The sequence below is a fragment of the Gobius niger genome, assembly GCF_951799975.1.
Source record: "Gobius niger genome assembly, chromosome: 16".
In the NCBI taxonomy this organism is placed as follows: domain Eukaryota; kingdom Metazoa; phylum Chordata; class Actinopteri; order Gobiiformes; family Gobiidae; genus Gobius; species Gobius niger.
In genome coordinates, this window is record NC_136867.1 from 8,768,872 (window position 1) to 8,787,362 (window position 18,491).

Here is an 18,491-nt window from a genome sequence, read left to right on the forward strand (position 1 = left end):
CAAATACAGCCACGGACATTTCCAGCAGAGGACCGAGGATAACACGATTACTCCTGTTTTACGCGCTACAGACGCGGGTCACAAGTGCGCAATCTGAAGATGAGCCAGCGCTCGGCACAGACAGACGATGGGAGCGCACAGGAGACTGAGAAGGAAAACTCCGTATCACGCACTCAGCCGGAAGTTTCAAAAGTCACTAAATGCGGGGATGGCACTCTCTCCACTCTCTTGTATGCGAAACGCTGGGCTATCGTTTTTCTCTTTAGCTCCTATTCTTTATCCAACGCGTACCAATGGATACAGTATGGCATCATCAGCAACATCTTTACCGGGTTTTACGGGGTGAGCTCCTTCGCCGTAGACTGGCTGTCTATGGTCTATATGCTCGCATACATCCCGCTCATCTTCCCTCTCACCTGGCTTCTGGACAAGAAAGGGCTGCGTGTTTGCGCAATAGTGGCCAATGCTTTGAATTGCGCAGGGGCATGGATTAAAGTGATCAGTGCCCAACCCAGCCTGTTTTCGGTCACCATGGTTGGACAAGTGGTCGCTTCGATGTCTCAGGTGTTTATCCTCGGAATGCCGTCGAAACTGGCCTCCATGTGGTTTGGCGCGGATGAGGTGTCCACCGCCTGTGCCATTGGAGTCTTTGGTAATCAGGTGAGAATGTCGCTGATTGTTGTACTAAGTTGTAATAGCGCGTAATCTTTTACACATGACTGGATAAACTATTGGAGACCTCTTGTAAAGTTTGCTTATAGCAGATTAGTAATGAAGGGGCTGCCTGTGTCTCATGTGCCAGAAATTGCCGGTTCGTGTTAATTTGTTGTGGGCTATGCAAATTCCATCAAAGCTGGGCAATTAAACATTTTATCTCCAGTTGTTCTTAAGCATGTTTGTCAAAGTAGAAGTAACAGGCTCAATCTTTTTAATCCCCTACAAAAAAAAAGAAGTAAAAGTTTTATAGTTAAAGGCCAAGCTTGTTTGTCTTTTTTGGCACATAAGAAGAAAATACAAAACAAACAACAACCCCAAAACTGCACGTGCTTTTTTTTTTTTATGTACTTTTTATTTTCGTATCACATGCACGCACTTCGGCTGTTTGGGTGCCATGTCGGAAGTGACGTGGAGTGTGTGGGTGCGCTTCCCATTTCCGTGACAGGGTGGTAGATTTTATTTTGTTGTTTTGATGCTGGCAACTATATAAGGTATGTTCACGGTGAATTATTCTAAGCGTTATTATTTACCTGTTGAGTCGCTTACATGCATAAGTAGCCTAAGTGAAGGATCAAAACCAAATCTGAAGTCTGGTGGGTAAACTACCACGTCAAAAATCTACACAAAAGTTGAGTTGAATAAAATGTCGAGGTATTTTTGTACTTTTGTATTTTATAGACATGCAAAATAGCTCTGTTGCTTATTTTTATTATTGTATTTTGTAATTGGGGTAATTTTGTATGCATATGTGGATAACCAGGCTAGTTTTTGATGACACAGTGTATAGTTCTGGTCTTTTATTGAGTACAAAGATCTATGTTTCCCATAAAAGACGTTTTCCTTCAACTACCCCACATTTATATATCCCAGTGAGCAACACGTGATGCCATGGATGTGTATGTACCTATATTGTTTACCTTACGTAAAGGGCTTTCTTGTTGAATGTAGAAGCAAATATACAAGAAGAACTTGCTCTTCTCTTTCCCTGCAGCTCAGATTTCCTCTTATGTAAGGAGTGAAAGCTATTGGAGATGGGTGACAAGGAGAAGTTTGTCCAATCATGGGTCGAAAGTCACAGTGACTGCTGCCTGGATAAAGAACGCTCTTGTGAAGAGAGCTGTTCTTTTTTTGAAGAACACAACCACCAGCTACCTTTGGGAGAGGGCAGTGTCAGCCTGGAGTCGGAAGACCAGCTCCTCACACTCATGGAAACTAAGCTCTACAAGCGGCGGTGGCTCATGCTTTTAATCTTCTCTTTGTACTCCATGAGTAACGCCTTCATGTGGCTGCAGTACAGTATCATCAGCAACATCTTCATGCACTTCTACAGCATTGACTCTATGGCCATAGACTGGCTGTCTATGATCTACTTCCTCACATATGTTCCCTTCATCCTGCCTGTAACATGGATGCTGGACAAGCGTGGACTCAGAGACATTGTGGTGGTGGGCTCAGCTTTCAACTGCATTGGAGCGTGGATCAAAACAGGCGCAGCTGACCCACACATGTTCCCTATAGCCTTCTTTGGTCAGTTTGTTTGTTCAGTGGCCACAGTTTACCTCCTCGGCATCCCATCAAGACTGGCATCTGTCTGGTTTGGGCAGCAAGAGGTGTCCACTGCCTGTTCCATTGGAGTCCTGGGAAATGAGGTGTTAATACATAATGTATTTATCATATGCAAAGTGAAAGTGTGTTGGTATGATCAATGCTAAAATGTATAATTTTGTTTAGTGCAGACAAATGCACAACAACATATACCTTAGGTCTAGGCTATCTCTGTTCTCATTGATTTATCTTGTGGGAACATCAATGTTCTGCCTATTTTCCTTTCTCAACTTCTTTCTAGAACAATGGACCTCGGTTGGTGACTTTGTGCAGCTGAGGATGTTGGTAATAACGTACTTATGTGGTATTCAAGTCAAGAATGTCGCCCCATGTAGCTTCCATAACCAAGCGAGGAGTCATAGCACATAACCCTTTCACTGCAATATAGGCAATATAGCACCGACCGCACATAAGCATGTTATGTCAATGTTTCACTGTCCCCCCTCCAGTTTCCCATTATCACCCATGGGTTCTAGGCAAAGCTGTGCAGTATGTTGTATTGTTACTGTGCTTCTGATCTACAGCTGGGCATTGCCATTGGCTTCTTGGTTCCTCCGGTGCTTGTGCCAAATGTGGAGGACAAAGAAGAGCTGGCACATCACATCAGGATCATGTTCTACATCACCGCGGGAATAGCCACCTTCCTCTTTGTCCTTGTCGTCCTTGGTGAGTGTTCAATATATGAGGACTTATCGAAAAAAACTAATTTAACAACCCTTTGAGAAATGGTTGTTAACCTTTTATAGTTGCGGCATTGTTTGTCTGTCTCTTAGGGCATGTTTTGTTCTTACATACATTATGCAACCCAAAAAGATCTAGAGACCCCTTGACATTACTGTATCTCACGGTTGAGAATGACTGACTTATGGGGCACTTCTGGGTTATGGTTAGGGTCACATCCTGTAGCCATTTTAAAAAAGGAAGTAAAATAATAAACTATTTACCAAAGTAAAATAGATACTTTTTTATGTTTAAAAAAAAAAGACATCTAACCGTTCTTTCTCAGTGTTTAAACTAAATCAAATTGTCCATTGTTCATAGTCTTTTCTCAATTAACAGTAGCAAAAAACTATACATATGATATCAACAATAATCAATCTGATTTGTAATTTATTCCCCCCCCCACACACACACACACACAAATAAGCCTTAACAATGCCCTTATTAGTACTCTAAATTTCTATGTGTACTTTATAGTATTTCAGGACCAACCTAAGCTCCCACCCAGCCAGGCACAAGCTCAAGCGAGAAGTATGGATCCTGATGAGTATTCTTACACAGCTTCCATCTTAAGACTGCTGAAAAACAAGCCCTTCATGTTACTTGTGGTCAGCTATGGTGAGGTTCCTCTGATTTTTCTTCTAAACCATTCCCTACCGTAGACATTTATTACCAATCAATTCCAACCTTACATGTCTATTGCCCTGGCATACATGGTGTATTCAACTGCATACAGAACAAAAATCTTTGATATTTGCAGGGCTGAACGTCGGCTGTTTTTACTCTGTTTCAACACTTCTGAACCGGATGATTATTGAACACTATCCTGTAAGTTACGTGAATGCTTTGTTTAACTAAGAGTTTTACTATTTGTGGTCATACGGCTTATTAGAGTGTCTCACCGTGAGCGAGAAGATTCCACTCTAGGTGCCTCTGTCGTAACCCGGAACAGGGCATAAAGATGGCCTGCTTTTCAACAATCTACTGATAAATCAGCTGAAGTGTGGAAACTGTATGAAAATAAGAACAGCATGTGTGTAACATAAACATCAACTGTCGCCATGCAACCATACTGTACATTAGGGCCATGAGAGAGTCCGTTGTACCTTATGATAGAATTGCCTCTTACATTGTCACTTTTTAGCATTAAAAAATATCTTACTTCTCATAATACTATGTCCACTGTGAAACAATGATAAAACAGATATCTGTTTTTGCAATTGAACTTGAATTGAATGCACTGGCTTGGCATTCTAATTATTCCTCTGTTCTGACAGATTTAACTTATTTGTATATTACTATTACCTACTCTTACCATATTTTTGTCCTGTAGGGTGAAGAGGTGAATGCAGGAAGGATTGGTTTGACTATTGTTATTGCTGGTATGGTGGGCTCCCTCATCTGTGGCATCTGGCTTGATAAGACCAAGACCTACAAGTAAGATTTCCCAACTCTGTCCCTTTACTATTGCGGGATAGTACCAATTCTTGGTCTATGATCTCCCTCTGGTTTTAGGTTTGTTTCCTTTCAGACATGGAAGCACAAACATGGTAAAAAAAACTTGAGCAAACCACTTTTTAGTTGATTTGTGCTCTTACAATCAGACACTCCCATCACTTAACATTTTAGGCTTTCATTATGTAGTAGAACAGTAATGATTAGTTTAATCAACGTTGGAGTGTGGACAGCGACAGTGAAAGATTTCTACACAATGTGAATCTGGTTCTGACCAATACACAACAGACGACTGTCTTCTATTTGAATCAGGGCAAGTTTATTCATAAAGCACATATAAAACAACCATTGCTACCCAAAGAGTTGTACACAGGCAGTACAAAGGGCAACAATTGAAAAAATACACAATGAAATGACTAGTTTGCGCATAGACTGCAGACAGACTGCTCTCGATAAATCTAAAAGCGCAAGAACAGTGGAAAAACCAGAGTCAACAGGTAAAAGATCATTAAAATCTGTTTTGGTGACACAAACCAGACTGAAATTTTACCAAAAGGCAGGTTGTATAACAGATCTACACAATTTACGTCAATGGTATTATCTGAGATCAAAGCAGCATCAATCAAAGGCAATATATCATAGATCACAAAATGGTGAATAATTTGGAAAGAAAACTACCCGTAGTACCTAAACTTTTTTTTTCCGCTACCAGAGTGGTATTGTTTAAATGTACCCAGCCCTACCCATGAACATGTGATGTGGTGAACATGCATATTATGTACACAGTATTTGGAGCGTTTTTAAATCCTACAAAGATGTCAGAAGGAATGAATGCTTCAGTTTGAAGTAGTTACAAATCACTTACTACTCGTACTATTATGAGGTTGTGCTGCTGCTCTATAGATATTACTATTCCTTTACCAACACAAAATATCTATATTTATAAAACATACATACTTTGGCATGATACATTAATCTGGCTTCCAAAATGGTCTGATTATAAATCCCTGACATGCCTTCTGGATGTTTCGTTCCAAACTCAGAGAGCCTAAATGTTTTGACACTCTTATTGCCATATGAGGGAGTACTTTATGAAAGCGGCTGTAGTAACAGAAGTCAGCCTGTTTATCTGTTTAACTAACTGACTTGCATGTGTTTGTGTTTTCTTTATTTGCAGACAAACCAGCCTGGCTGTGTACATTCTCACCCTCATCGGGATGCTGGTGTTTGCCTTCACTTTGAATATAGGTCGCCTTTGGGTGGTGTTCGTCACTGGTGGTGTTTTAGGGTGCGTCATCATTACAGCAGGCGTTGTTATCGTAGTTATAATCAGCACATTTGCCAAGAAGCCCATGATAGCATTTTGTGTTGCTCGACATTAGCTGGTGACTTCCAACTTTGATAAGTTGGCAGAAATGAATTACATCATTGTTAGTTTTTTATGTTTATATTATTTAGTATTTGTGCATCGTTTGCAAGCTTGTTGGTTTTGATTTTTGTCCACAGGTTTTTCATGACTGGTTATCTACCTCTGGGGTTCGAGTTTGCAGTAGAGCTAACATTTCCAGAATCGGAGGGAACCTCGTCTGGTCTGCTCAATTGTTCAGCTCAGGTGCGATTGAAACTACAGTTCTAGAGAAGAGAAGGTTTCATATGCTGCTAATGTAACTTTCTTTGATTTCAGATCTTTGGCATTATTTTCACCATATCACAAGGAAAGATTATCGACAAATGGGGCACTTTTGCTGGTAACATGTTCTTGGCTGTCTTCTTGCTTTTTGGAACAGTTATGACAGGTAGGCATCTTGACTCACCAGCAGAAAGTAAAAAGGTTAGGGCAGCTGTCTTTATTTGACAGGATAGATCAGGGTGAAAGGGGATGAAGGGCAGGGAGAGATATTCAGTAAGATGAGACTTAAACCCACTGAGTAGAGAACAGTGTTCAACCGTTTGTGCATCAGCCTTTAACCACTAGATTACTGGAGGCAAGACCATTGTAGGATGCTACCACCTTGTGTCTGGTTGGGGGAACTACTTCTTGCACTTCATTCGTTGTCAAATCGATGACAACGATGGGGTCGGACCCCACCGACCCACAGACTCCATTCTAATCAAACAATTTGTGTTTGATTAGAATGGAACATATGGTGTTGAAATGGTTTAGTGAAATATCTCAATAATATTGTTATTGCGATTTTGCACAGCCGTATAGCATATCACAAGTTATTTCAACATCGTAGCCCTACAACAAATATATGTTTTCCTTTTAGTGCTTAATAACTTATAAGTGACATTTTTTCTTTTTGTGGCAGCACTCATCAAAGCAGACCTGCGAAGACAAAAGGCCAACATTCAGCTTCAGGTGCCAACAGTGAGTGTAAGTATTCATATATTATTCACTAGAGAACTACTTCTGCTACTGGCTTTTTTTTTTTTTTAACAAATTGCATTGCTGAGGACAGATACGGTACATGGCTGATTTGGCTGCACTTGGCTTTTGGGCTTGTTTGGCGGTACCAGATCTAATTGTTTGAAGCGTCTATTACTAATTTGCATGCAAATATTTATATTCACAAGTGTAGACAATGGCTAGCTTTATACAGTCAGAAATAGAGCTGGGACACAATTATCTTTTTTATCAGTACAGAAAATAAATTGATACAAAAAAAAGAAAGAAGCCCAGCCCAAATAAACACTTGCGTTTTCAAAAGCAAAGACAAATATTAGTTCACTTGCACTGCCTTTGGTGTGTCTTTTTTTGCACTTTCTCCACCTACCTTCTTTTATAAGACATTCTGACTTGCTGCTCCTTTTAATTCCAAAGAACATGTGTGTGCTGCATTTGCATGAAACTGGGACTGTGCCACTTCCTAGACACACTCCTACCTGTTCATTCATCTCAAAGATAACAACATTTTGCTTGCTGGCTGCACATAGTGTACTTGGATGCGCTGGTCTCTGGGCTGCAGTGGTTGCATGGAGGTTTGGGGTGTTGGTGTGAATAGCGCAGGTCCATAAAGGTTTAAGAAGTGTGACTTTAGAGCTGTTGTTGCAGCCTGCAGGTTCTGTGTCTTCTTCACAGCAGGACTACGGGGCCACGTCCTACAGCGCCCTCTGGCATCGACAAAAAAACTAAACATTTACATTCCAAGGTATGGGCCAGTGCTTTATAGATAGAGATGAATGATGTGTCTATATTTCTTTACACACCGGGGAAAAGATGCTGCACTTTCTGCTGTGTTTGATACGTTTTTTGTATGGTTTATATTGTGTGAAGTCTCTATCAATTGCTTTAAAAGGAAGCAGTTGACGGCTTGTTTTTTTATATTATATTTTGATGATTTTGATTTTGATAGTCACCCTCAACCCCCAAACAGAGCAATACAAATTAATACAACTTTTTTTTTTCACTGTTTAGACATTGACAGCTGCCGAAGGAACTGCAGTAGAAGCATCATGCCACCAGAATCCTTAAAGGGAAGGAAATAATGAGAAGATGGAAATCTAGTAAATGTCATCAATGGGGTGCTAAATGTAACGGCACGAAGAACAGATGAACAAACAGACTCTCTCCTCCAAAATAAGCACAACCATACAATGGCGTTACAAGTCGAATACTGAAGGCGTCAGACCTGTAATAGACACATATAGTGAAATCTCACTGCTATTTGACCTCAGCCTTTGCACTTACTGATTCTGAATACAGCTTTTGTGGGTGCTCAGAACTCAATGCATACGTTTGAGGGGCTCTATGCTCTATTTAGATGTTTACTCAGAGCCTTGGTACTGAAGGTTATTGTTATTTGTGCGTTTTACAGAATGCACTGTGATATCTAATCGTTTGCCATGTTCTGATCCGTCACCCAGGATTACAGTACGCTTATTTATATACGATGCTATGCATCTAAGCACAGACTGTTCATATTATTCTCTTACTGTATGTGGCCTTCTTTATCGGTACACTACTGTGTTGCTCAAAGAGCTTTTTGGTGTTTGTAAGACTTAACTAACACATGGAAAGAGTGTAGCCAATGGCACTTGTCATTTTACAATTTGCACACACATATATATATATATATATATAAGTTTATGTTATATATTTTCAAGAGTTGTTTAAATGTGTACGTTGCTGAGAACAGTGGACCTCATTTAATAATGGTGTCAGTTTATTGTAACTAATGTCAGTTTGGTCGGGTGATTGTTTCAAAATGCTGTATTTATGTCTCTGATCAAGTTTACAATTATACGCTGTGTCAAATCACTACTTTGTTGGATTGCACATGTTAATAAAAACATGTTTTTATTAAGGTAAAAAATATTTTGTAGCCTTAAGTCTCATTTGGCAAAAAAAGAGACCATTGTTTCTATCTTCAACATATCAGTCCCTTCTTATTGTTCCTTTATAATAAAAACAAGCTGCTACGTGCCAAATGCTGTTGTTGAAACTTGCTGTTCAAACTGACAGTAGTGGTGACAAGAATGGACGGCAATTTTTTACCTTCATTGTTTTTGAAAATGTGAAATCCTGAAGTACAATTTAACCAAATAAACAAATCAAAACTAATCAAAATACAAGTCTTTAACTGAAATTTATTTTACACACATCACAAAAAGTTATTAAAAACTTGAAAGGCACACAGAGTAACATTAACTAAACACGCTCCTATAGACCAGCTAGTTTTGTAGGGTAATCAAAGACTGGATTTGCATGAGAACTTAACCTAAATCTCACTTTTGATGGCTTTTAGTCAACATCTGGACGAGCTGGAGTTGTCAGGTCTGAGGAGTGGTGAGCTGCTCAGAGCAAAAACACATGTTTGTTCATTTTTGGGATATTTCTCAACAATAAAAATATGTGTAATAAAATGAATGCTTGTATTTTATTCTATTGGATGAAATGTTACATGGTGTGGCTTTAAAGAGTTTACATTTACATCTATGTTCTTCAAGACAAGCAGAACCTGTCCACATGGACGCAGTACTGAAGGGTGACAGGGATTTAGTTCCTCTTTTTCTGTCGCGCTCCAACATCCTCCTGTGTCTCTTGGAAATACTGGAAACCTATGAGCATCCCTATAACAGAAAAACCTATCCAACCCAAACAACATTTAGGCTTTAGTTTCAATAAAAAAGGGTATTCATTTTGTTTTTTTGCTTAATGAAGCACTGTTATTTGACATACTTGCCACAATCAAAGGTGCCATGACACCGATAGTTAAAGGTGCAGTTTTGTAGATGAAAGCCTCCGATAGAAAATGTCCCAACGCCAGCACAAATGTCCATAAGGTGATGTGATAAAGTCTGTAAAAATACAGGTCAAATGAAATAAACGAGCTAAATTAAACCTTTGAAATGAAGGCTCACGTTTTGTTCTGTATGTCAACAGCGCAGGCGCAGCGAATGATGGATGACAGAAGTGTCCAGATTCCAAATGTCCGAGCTTGAAGACCATTTACTGAAATCAAACAAACAGAGGTAATACAGCAGCATAAATACAATATGACTTTAGTCACAGTACTATGATTCTGATCATCACATCTACCATTGCTCAACAACAGCTAATTAAGTTTTGGTGTAAAAATCCATGACAGCTCACCAAACTCAGGGGTGCCTGTGTAGAGTTTCTCCGAGAGAAAGCTGTGGTCTCTGAAACTCTGCACGGTATTTCCCACGGCAATGACTGACACCATCACCAACCAGCTCCGCAGCACATTCAGAACGCGACTCATCTTTGCCAGTGTGTGAGCAGCTACCTGAAATAATTGTGTACGGTTCATGTTCATATTTACATGTTTTATTGTAACATTTGGTATGGACCGACTCAGTCTTAACGCCCTTGTTATTCACTGACGAAAACATGAACTTCAGGTGCTAGACATGATTATGATCAACGGTGGTAAGCTAGCGCTGATATTGTATTCAGTTTTCATTCAAAAGTCGACTTATTGTTTTTTTTTATGACAATTTTGTTAAAAAGTTACTTACCTTTCATTAAATGCGACGCATGTAGATCAACACTGGACAGGTAAATTGTATCGTGTTTTAGTAGAAGACGGCTGTGTTTACGCCTCCCATTGCTTGGAGTGTATTCATCCAATAAGAAAGCCTCGAAAATGGGTTCATCCAATCACACCATTCAGGCCATTGCGCCCGATGCCCCCATCAGCCAATCAGCTGTAGTTTGGCTGCGCTCGTTCAAAGAGTGTGAATGAATCCAAATACTTAAGTTTTATTTTTATTTTGTATTTTCATATTTTAAAGGGTTTGTCACATGGGCAACATCAACCAGCTACATATTCATAGCCTTAACATAGTGAAGCATTATATTTATGTGACGTTTTGAGTTAACTTGTTTTTAAAGGGAAAACCCTATAAATCAGTGAACGAATGCGCATGCGCTGTTGCTACTCACTTGTTGTAGTAACCAGGAAGAAAGATTAACCGCGATGATTATTGGCCAACCGTTAGCTTTTAGCAGGTGCTAAAAATAAAAGCAACTACTGGTTGGTTTTAGATGCTTGACGATAGAAAAATGTCGTGTACTACACACGGATCATAGGGATAGATCTTTACATGTCTAATGTTTGAGGTGAATCATTTTTCGTAGCTATTTCACAAATAGTTTAATGATGCATTTAACTGCAGCTAACAGCGGATCTGCTCCTGTGACAGATTGCTTTGCTAGCCTGCAACCAGCCAGGCTGTAACGGCTTCTGCTCACTGCTTAGTGACTAACGTGAGTTAACATTTGTGTCAGTCCTTGACTGGAATTCTTGCGTATGTGGCGAGTTTAAACTTACCTTAATTTTTGTCATTTTGTTGCAAATATTTGTTTTTATAGAGCTGTTATTAATAGTTTATCTTTCGTGGGTGTTGCAGGGCTATTACTAGTAAGCCAAGGCTTATTGTATGACTCATATGTTTGCTCATAATGTTATTCTTCAAGGAGCCGAATGCCGGGATAAATGCAATGCACTTGATTCCTTGGGCATTTTACCAGTAGCCCACTATCACTGCACAATGCCAGCTGTCACCAGAGAGGACAAGGGGGACTCGGAATCCTCAGAAGATGAGAACGAGTAAGTCCACATCGACACAGACATTTGTCATAATTAGATTGTTTATTTGTCTCTTTGACCCCCATGTGTATGTGCGTGTTCCTTCTTTATATGCACGATGTATATCTAGACAGAGCTCACATTTATACTTGGCAGATTCGCATGTCTAAAATGAATATAGTCTTATTTATAGCTGTAGATTTAGCTTCATTATGATTCGTTGTTAAATCTTCTAATGATAGTTTGAGTTTTTATCTGAATGTTATATTTCTTCAGTTATGTGTGGTTTTTCTTTTAATTTAGTCTACACATGTAGTCCTTTTGTACCTTATCCCCGTCCGTACTCATTTTTTTTCACCCTTCTGTTATTATTATAAGCTAATTCTTAGAATATGTCTGTGCTTCTGTTCAGAGGTTCAATGTGCTCATCTTAAGTTCAGGGTTCAAACACCACTAAATAATGCAAAGATCCCATTAGTTTTGCGTTGCAGAGAAACACTAGATAGACAGTAAAGAGTTGCTGTGCATGTATGTATGTAGTATTATTTTCAAATACATTGACACTATTTAAATGTTAATGTATGACATGCACCTGACTGAACATTTTCAATCTGGAAAATAAATTAGAAATTTAGTACACTTACCACTCAAAATGGGCTGCCTGTATCTGGTCCAGGAAGACATGTATGGTGTAACTGGCCTGTTTGTACATGGGTTTGCACCTCATTGTGTGGTTCTAGTGCTATCTTTACATTCCCAGTGTTATGTTGGCCCTCCTTTTGGTTATAACCAAGATTTCTCAAAATGCATCTCAAAGACTGACATATTGGTGTGAATAAAATATTTACTACATTTTGTGTCTGTCTACTAGAGACCATCCCTGTATTGCCTGGAGCGGTGCAAGCAAGACAATTCCCATTCTCTTGTTTTTTCCTGAAGCCATTGTTTCAAAGGATGGAAATACTTGTTCCATTGGAGGTACAATACATCCTATAATGTAGCATCTTTCAATGAATTACACACACAAACGTGCAGTAATCAAGGGTCTGTGTTCAAATGAAGCATGTTTTCTTTTCCTAGAGCAATACAAGATGGCTTTTAAGATTGTGCGCACAGAGAGCCGCCTGGTCCGAGGATTACTCACCAATCATGGATTCCATGAGGTAATGTCCTCTAAATCATATAAATTTTACAGACTGCCTTAAATCGGGCCAACATTGTTTTTCCAAGTTGCTGCTATTTATGTAACTCTCCGCTTGGTGAGATCTAACATTTTTCCTTGGACTGATAATGTCAAAGCCTGGGAATGCGCTGATGAATAAACATAAAATGACCTCAAAGGCAATAATTCCACTGCACGACTTCAGACAATCCCCGCTATTTGTCTTCTTAAGCAGTTACAATTAAATCTCTCTTGTTTTATTTGAGTGCTACTTGACTCCTGCTAACCCTTCAAAGGCAGATGAGCGTGTACCAATCTTTTATTGGAAACATCTGGCTTTTCTCTCGACATCGAGTGGTCATGCAAAATGTCATATACAAATAATGAAATAAAATAACAAGAGCTCTGAATTTGCTTGTTGAGTTTTTGAGTGGCTTCATGGTTACATCCATGTGACATAATACCCTTCTCAAGAGCCTGTAGATTATTGTTGAGGACAAGTCTGACAGCTATGGTAGAGTGCACCTTCTGTTGCAGATGTTTTGACCTGGTTTATGGTTGATCTTTAATATCCCTGTAATTATGGGGCATATTCACATGAAAACGTCACCGTATTAAGTTAAATAAGGTGAAGCAATTTTCTTACAACAGAATAAAAAGTAGGAGACAGTTGGCACACTAATTCAGTATTTTGATTTTTTTACGTGCCCTTATGTCTACTTTAAGGTGCACCCAAATAGCAATGACTTCAACCTGATGTGGACCGGATCCCACCTGAAGCCTTACATCCTCCGCAGCCTCCACGACTTCCAGAAAGTTAACCATTTTCCCAGGTAACGCTGAACACAACCCGCCGCGGCTCTTGTCAGCGTTATAAATGGTACCGCCGAGAGGTTTTCAAATCCTTTAGTACAGGCAGTGTGTTTGTTGGCTACCTCAAAGCAAAGCACATTTAAGTTGGAAAGGTGCCTTGTTGAAACATGAATGAATCACATTGACGGGCAGAGGGCGACCTATTGCTTCTCTGTGTTTTTCTTCTGTCAATGTCAAAGAGTTGTGAAGTGTTATATATCCGCTCCTGTGCTTGCTTTTCAGATCGTACGAATTGACACGCAAAGACCGCCTTTATAAAAATATCCAGCGGATGCAGCAGGCCCATGGTTTGAAAAACTTCCATATTGTTCCTCAAACGTTTGTGCTTCCATCCGAGTATCAGGAGTTCTGTTGTAAGTTCATATATGTCTCTATATTTTCAAAAATGTAGATTCTTTCTTCTAACACAGGTGACTAATTTACATTTCTGACTCTTAGACTGTTTTGCAAAAGACAAGGGGCCATGGATTATCAAACCAGTAGCTTCTTCAAGAGGACGAGGCATCTACTTAGTCAGCAATGTAAGTTAGCTCTAGTCTAGACACAAAAAAAAGACTTTATTAGGGGCTTAGCCCGTTGAAATAAAAGGCATTCGTGCATTAAAGGATGTTGTCTCCACTTCTCACGGCTTTTGTGTTGGGAGTTTCACTTAAACAGCTGTTTTCAAACAGAGAATTAGACATTAATAGGCTTTACAGAGTAAATCACAAACGTTCAAAGCTCATGCCTCGCTGGAGAAACTACTCTCGGAAAACATATGCTTTTCTTCTTAGATTTTTCTTCTGAGGCATTTTTATGAAATAGTGGAAAGAATGTCAGGGGGATATTTGTAGGGAAGAAAGAAATATGGCCATTTTCTTTTTCTTTTTTTTTTTTTTGGTTTGGCTTTTCTCTGAACTGTAGCCAGCAGTGACGTTCCACTGCCCTCCCTGTTCTTCACTTCACCACCTGCAACACATTTCAACCTCGTAAATGACCCATCTCCCAACACTCGATAGTGTCTTTCAAGACTTTATTTGAAAAGTGATCTTCCCAGCCAATGCTTTTTTGTTATATAATGAACACTAATTATCTCAAATTTCTAAAGGTTTTCCTTTATTCTCAACAGGACTTTTTTTTTTCTTCTAGAGCTGAAATTAGTATTTTGATCACGATGTATACTTTATATTTGCCTTATTTAGTTCTTCTTTTAGGAGCATTTTTTTGAGAAAAAACGACTGTATACAGAACAGTATCTAAATATTTCACATTTATTAAACATTTACACAAAATAGTCTAAATCAGCACAACTGATCTTTTGACCAAAGGAAATTTAAGCCCATTGAGAATCTTTAGGATGTGCTGGAGAAGGCTTTGCGTAGTGGTCACACTCTCCCATCATCAATACAAGATCTTTAAAAAATAATGCAAATGAAACAATGCTAGGCTGTAATCAAAGCTTAAGGCGGGCCAACCAAACCTTTTTTGGCAAAGCAGTGTATTTCTATGGGCCTGATTGCCCGTACTTTCCGACAAAGCTGTACACGTGCCCGAAATGTGTATTTACTGTAACAATCAGGATGCGTTGGGGTAGTATTCTGAGAGCTAGAAACGATTTGGGACAACAGTGAACAGTTTCTCATCTACATCCAGCATTCATGGCTTCAAAATGGAAGGAAAGTGCAGCTTTTCATTATCTGCTTCTGCTGAGAGTTCAGCCCTCACTGTCATTGGTTAAATCCATCTGTCACTTCCTGATTTTCACAGCCTAACCAGATTTCAATGGATGAAAACATCTTGGTCTCCCGCTACCTACACAATCCTTTGCTTATCGATGGTAAGGTCATTCCCTTCCCTCAAGTTTTTCTTCAATATTTACCGACTTAATCCTACTTTTCCACTGTTTTCCCCTGCAGAGTTTAAGTTTGATATGCGATTGTACGTCCTGGTGACTTCGTTCGATCCGCTACTTATATACGTGTACGAGGAAGGTCTGGCAAGGTGAGTAGTTTCCGAATTATGCTTTTGTGGCCGTGTTTTCTTTTCTTTTCCTTTGCTTTTATGTAACTCAAACATGCAAACGATCTAACCCCAGTACATCTTTAATCTCTGGTCTGGCTCTGGATGTGTGGTCACTGGAAAAGCCATCAGTGCACCGTCCATCCACCACAAGATGGCAGTGTAATCTCTCCCAGAAAGCGCCTCACAGCAGTGGTAAAACAAAGCTGTCTATTGTGTCATTTGTAAGATATGCCTTCTGGTTACTGTGGATATATTTGCAGATCATATCACGTAGCACTTCTTTTCCCAATAAGCGCTGACGTGAATGAATTATTTATCCGCCTTGTAATATGTTTTTGGACGGTTAAATAGTTGGGATAATTATTTGGCTCCCCACATTGGACTGACAGATACAGTAAGAGAACACTGCCCTCTTGTTGTCTGCTCCATTATCTGCCGCAGCAATAAATCAACGCCGAATTCTCCAGCTAGTTTTATCTCCTCACATTCCATTGGTTTTGGTTGGCATTCAGGTATGGCACGTACGAAGGAACTGTCAACATTGTACGCTTGACTTTATGGAGACAGGATATTTTGCTGTTGGAATGGACATCGTACTAATTTGTATCCGTTCAAATGAATTGTGTAGCCCTATGAGTGTGACGATCGAATGTCTTTGTGCAGGTTTGCCACAGTGAAGTACGACCGCGCATCCAAAAACATCAAGAACACATTTATGCATCTCACCAACTACAGCGTCAACAAGAAGAGCAGCGATTATGTCAGGTACCGGGTAATCCCATTCACAAGGCGCCGTTACTCCGTCAGATTTTGTCTAACTTTACAACCACTTTTTATTTTTATTTCTTTGTCCTTAAGTTGCGATGACCCAGAGGTTGAAGATTATGGGAACAAATGGAGTCTGAGCGCAGTGTTGCGGTATTTGAAGCAGGAGGGCAAGGACACGACTTGTACGTTCTTTTATGAAGGTTTTTGACTAAATATATCCAGCTCGGAGCACTTGCACTTTCAATACGAACAAAAATATACTTACAAAGTGCCCGATGTTATGGCAAAACGTCTGGAAAACAGTACAATATACCACTGTCAAATGCTGTGGAGTCATTCTGTCCTCTGTTTGTTCCAGTGTTGATGCGGCAGGTGGAGGACCTCATTATTAAGGCCCTTCTGAGTGCTGAGCCACACATCTCTGCTGCCTGCAAGATGTTTGTTCCTCACAAGACAAACTGCTTTGGTGTGTATTCCATCTTATTCACTTAATCAGTCTTTCTTTGAATATTAGAGATGCCTTTTGCAGTTCAGTTACTTTTATTTTATTGTCACTTCTTCCACATATAAGTCCAAAGCAGTGACATTCTTAATTCTTTTCTCTCATGCTAAAGGTATTCTTCCTTCCCTGCCACCTTCTCCAGCTAATATCTGGGACTAAATCCATGCTCCGCTGGTCTACCCTCCTTTTCACCCCTAAAACTCGTACTCATTCTTCTCGCCAGTTTCTATGTAGATGTTAAGTCGCAGACAGCTTGTTAGATCGAGCGGGACTCGACTTCCTCTCGCTGTTGCCTGATTTAGGCTCACTCTGTTCTTGGCCACGTCTACTACAGCCGTCTTGTGTGAACTCCCATTCTCGAGCCATTACCCATGTTAGTGTTGGCACTAATTGTCTGCGCCCTTTCTCTCTGTCTGGCAGTCTTTGAAATTTTGGATTTGGAAGTGGGGTTTTCGGAGTGTCCTTTAGCCTCTTTCTTCGTGTTTTAAAATTCCCCCTCACTTAGTCACGTTTTCTTTGAGCCCTGAGATGTTCGAACAAAAAAAGTGCCTCGATAGTTGTGACAGGCTTTTGGTAGGCATAATAGCCGTCTGATTGCTTGTTGTTTGGGCTGTTTTGGACATGAAGCAGCATCATCTCACACCACCTGACAGTTGCCGGCATAGAGATGCTATCTGGGCCCTGAAGATCACTGCCGGTTGAAAGACATATCAACCAAGGGTGTAATTGTTGCAGGTATGCAGGTATCGTGTGGGTAATATTGCAGCTGTGACATATAAGTCTCCATTTAGGTATTTTCGGCTTATTCTATGGTGGTTCTGTGGTGTGGGCTGCAAATTTATTCCACCACTAATATTGAATAGCACAAAGGCAGTTGGGTTGTACGGCTTTTAGTAAGACACATAATACACTCTGTGGTTAAAGCTGGATCAGATTACCCAAAACTCTAGTCTTTTTGTTGTCTCTAGATTGCCCCAAGCAAGTTAATTACACAGAGATTGAGCAGGATTAGGTTTCCGAAGACAGACAGTGACGGTTCCAGTGGACCACCCTCATCCCCTGGCTCCCAGCGTGTGCGTCTCGCACTGACACAGACGTGTAAGAACCGGTGTAATGCAAAGCTTTTACAGGCTGACAGAAGTGTCTGAGCCCAGCCAGTGCCGCCTCACATCTCTGTGGGCTTTCTCCAAACCACCAAGGACTCATGTTCACTGAGCTCCTGTCAGCCCGCCTCCCCCTCCTCTTGAACTTTCTCTCACTTTGCTGCTCAGCACATGCGTCAGGTTAAGGGTAAGGTAAGGTGTGCTTTATGGTTTCCCATAAGGAAACTCCTCTGCATTTGACTCATCCTTCAGGAGCAGTTGGGATCCATCTCTAGATATTAAGCCCGTACTTTGGTCAGGAGCACCTAGCTGGAGGATTAGCCTATTGTGCATGTTTTGTTTTTTGGGGGGAAAGCAGATTGCCTAGAGTGAACACACTCGGACAACATGGAGAACATGGCAACACCACATAGAGAGCTGTTGTGTAATGTAACAAGTAAATTACAGATGTGATAAACACGTCACTCACCTGAGTTTGCCCTGACCACACGTCTCTAAAAAGCCTTTATTAATTTATTTGATTGCAA

The 18,491-nt window shown here is 40.1% G+C and overlaps 3 protein-coding genes across 8 annotated transcripts in view; 2 read left to right on the forward strand and 1 right to left on the reverse strand.

The window, feature by feature from the left end:
* The first annotated feature begins 83 nt into the window (after positions 1-83).
* Positions 84-8,071, forward strand: flvcr2a (FLVCR choline and putative heme transporter 2a). 4 transcript variants are annotated; one of them, XM_079573140.1, is made up of 12 exons: positions 538-660; positions 1,709-2,366; positions 2,847-2,988; positions 3,520-3,660; positions 3,803-3,870; positions 4,376-4,479; positions 5,675-5,785; positions 6,004-6,109; positions 6,182-6,293; positions 6,810-6,874; positions 7,553-7,649; positions 7,916-8,071. In XM_079573140.1, the coding sequence occupies exons 2-11, from the start codon at positions 1,749-1,751 to the stop codon at positions 7,631-7,633; spliced, it is 1,548 nt and encodes a 515-aa protein (XP_079429266.1). In that variant the 5' UTR covers positions 538-660; positions 1,709-1,748; the 3' UTR covers positions 7,634-7,649; positions 7,916-8,071. The 4 variants fall into 4 exon arrangements, with proteins under 4 accessions (XP_079429269.1, XP_079429266.1, XP_079429268.1 ...); XM_079573141.1 differs by lacking the exon at positions 538-660 and adding an exon at positions 1,113-1,208; XM_079573143.1 differs by lacking the exon at positions 1,709-2,366 and having other exon boundaries at positions 84-660.
* A 1,082-nt stretch (positions 8,072-9,153) lies between these two features.
* On the reverse strand, positions 9,154-10,415 carry erg28 (ergosterol biosynthesis 28 homolog). The gene is made up of 4 exons (XM_079574077.1): positions 10,094-10,415; positions 9,862-9,952; positions 9,680-9,798; positions 9,154-9,585 (listed from the first exon to the last, which is right to left on the reverse strand). The coding sequence occupies exons 1-4, from the start codon at positions 10,278-10,280 to the stop codon at positions 9,497-9,499; spliced, it is 486 nt and encodes a 161-aa protein (XP_079430203.1). The 5' UTR covers positions 10,281-10,415; the 3' UTR covers positions 9,154-9,496.
* Positions 10,416-10,943: 528 nt separating this feature from the next.
* Positions 10,944-18,491, forward strand: part of ttll5 (tubulin tyrosine ligase-like family, member 5) — a 37,971-nt gene continuing 30,423 nt past the window's right edge. For all 3 annotated transcript variants that reach the window (XM_079573279.1, XM_079573281.1, XM_079573280.1), the window contains exons 1-13: positions 10,944-11,086; positions 11,170-11,233; positions 11,444-11,576; positions 12,427-12,533; positions 12,636-12,718; positions 13,444-13,550; positions 13,813-13,943; positions 14,029-14,111; positions 15,337-15,406; positions 15,486-15,570; positions 16,255-16,356; positions 16,450-16,541; positions 16,718-16,825. In XM_079573279.1, coding sequence (XP_079429405.1) covers positions 11,518-11,576; positions 12,427-12,533; positions 12,636-12,718; positions 13,444-13,550; positions 13,813-13,943; positions 14,029-14,111; positions 15,337-15,406; positions 15,486-15,570; positions 16,255-16,356; positions 16,450-16,541; positions 16,718-16,825 — 1,027 coding nt within the window. In that variant the 5' untranslated portion in view covers positions 10,944-11,086; positions 11,170-11,233; positions 11,444-11,517. The remainder of the gene's footprint in view (positions 11,087-11,169; positions 11,234-11,443; positions 11,577-12,426; positions 12,534-12,635; positions 12,719-13,443; positions 13,551-13,812; positions 13,944-14,028; positions 14,112-15,336; positions 15,407-15,485; positions 15,571-16,254; positions 16,357-16,449; positions 16,542-16,717; positions 16,826-18,491) is intronic.

Bases quoted from the DNA above. Each gene is read 5' to 3' on its own strand.
- flvcr2a (XM_079573140.1), top strand. From the start codon at position 1,749: ATGGGTGACAAGGAGAAGTTTGTCCAATCATGGGTCGAAAGTCACAGT. The intron at 2,367-2,846 runs GTGTTAATACAT...TCTGATCTACAG, and splicing joins TTGGAGTCCTGGGAAATGAG to CTGGGCATTGCCATTGGCTT. The intron at 6,875-7,552 runs GTAAGTATTCAT...CTGTTGTTGCAG, and splicing joins TTCAGGTGCCAACAGTGAGT to CCTGCAGGTTCTGTGTCTTC.
- erg28 (XM_079574077.1), bottom strand. From the start codon at position 10,280: ATGAACATGAACCGTACACAATTATTTCAGGTAGCTGCTCACACACTG. The intron at 9,953-10,093 runs GTGAGCTGTCAT...GTTTGATTTCAG, and splicing joins CACAGGCACCCCTGAGTTTG to TAAATGGTCTTCAAGCTCGG. The intron at 9,586-9,679 runs GTATGTCAAATA...TGGGTTGGATAG, and splicing joins GGCACCTTTGATTGTGGCAA to GTTTTTCTGTTATAGGGATG.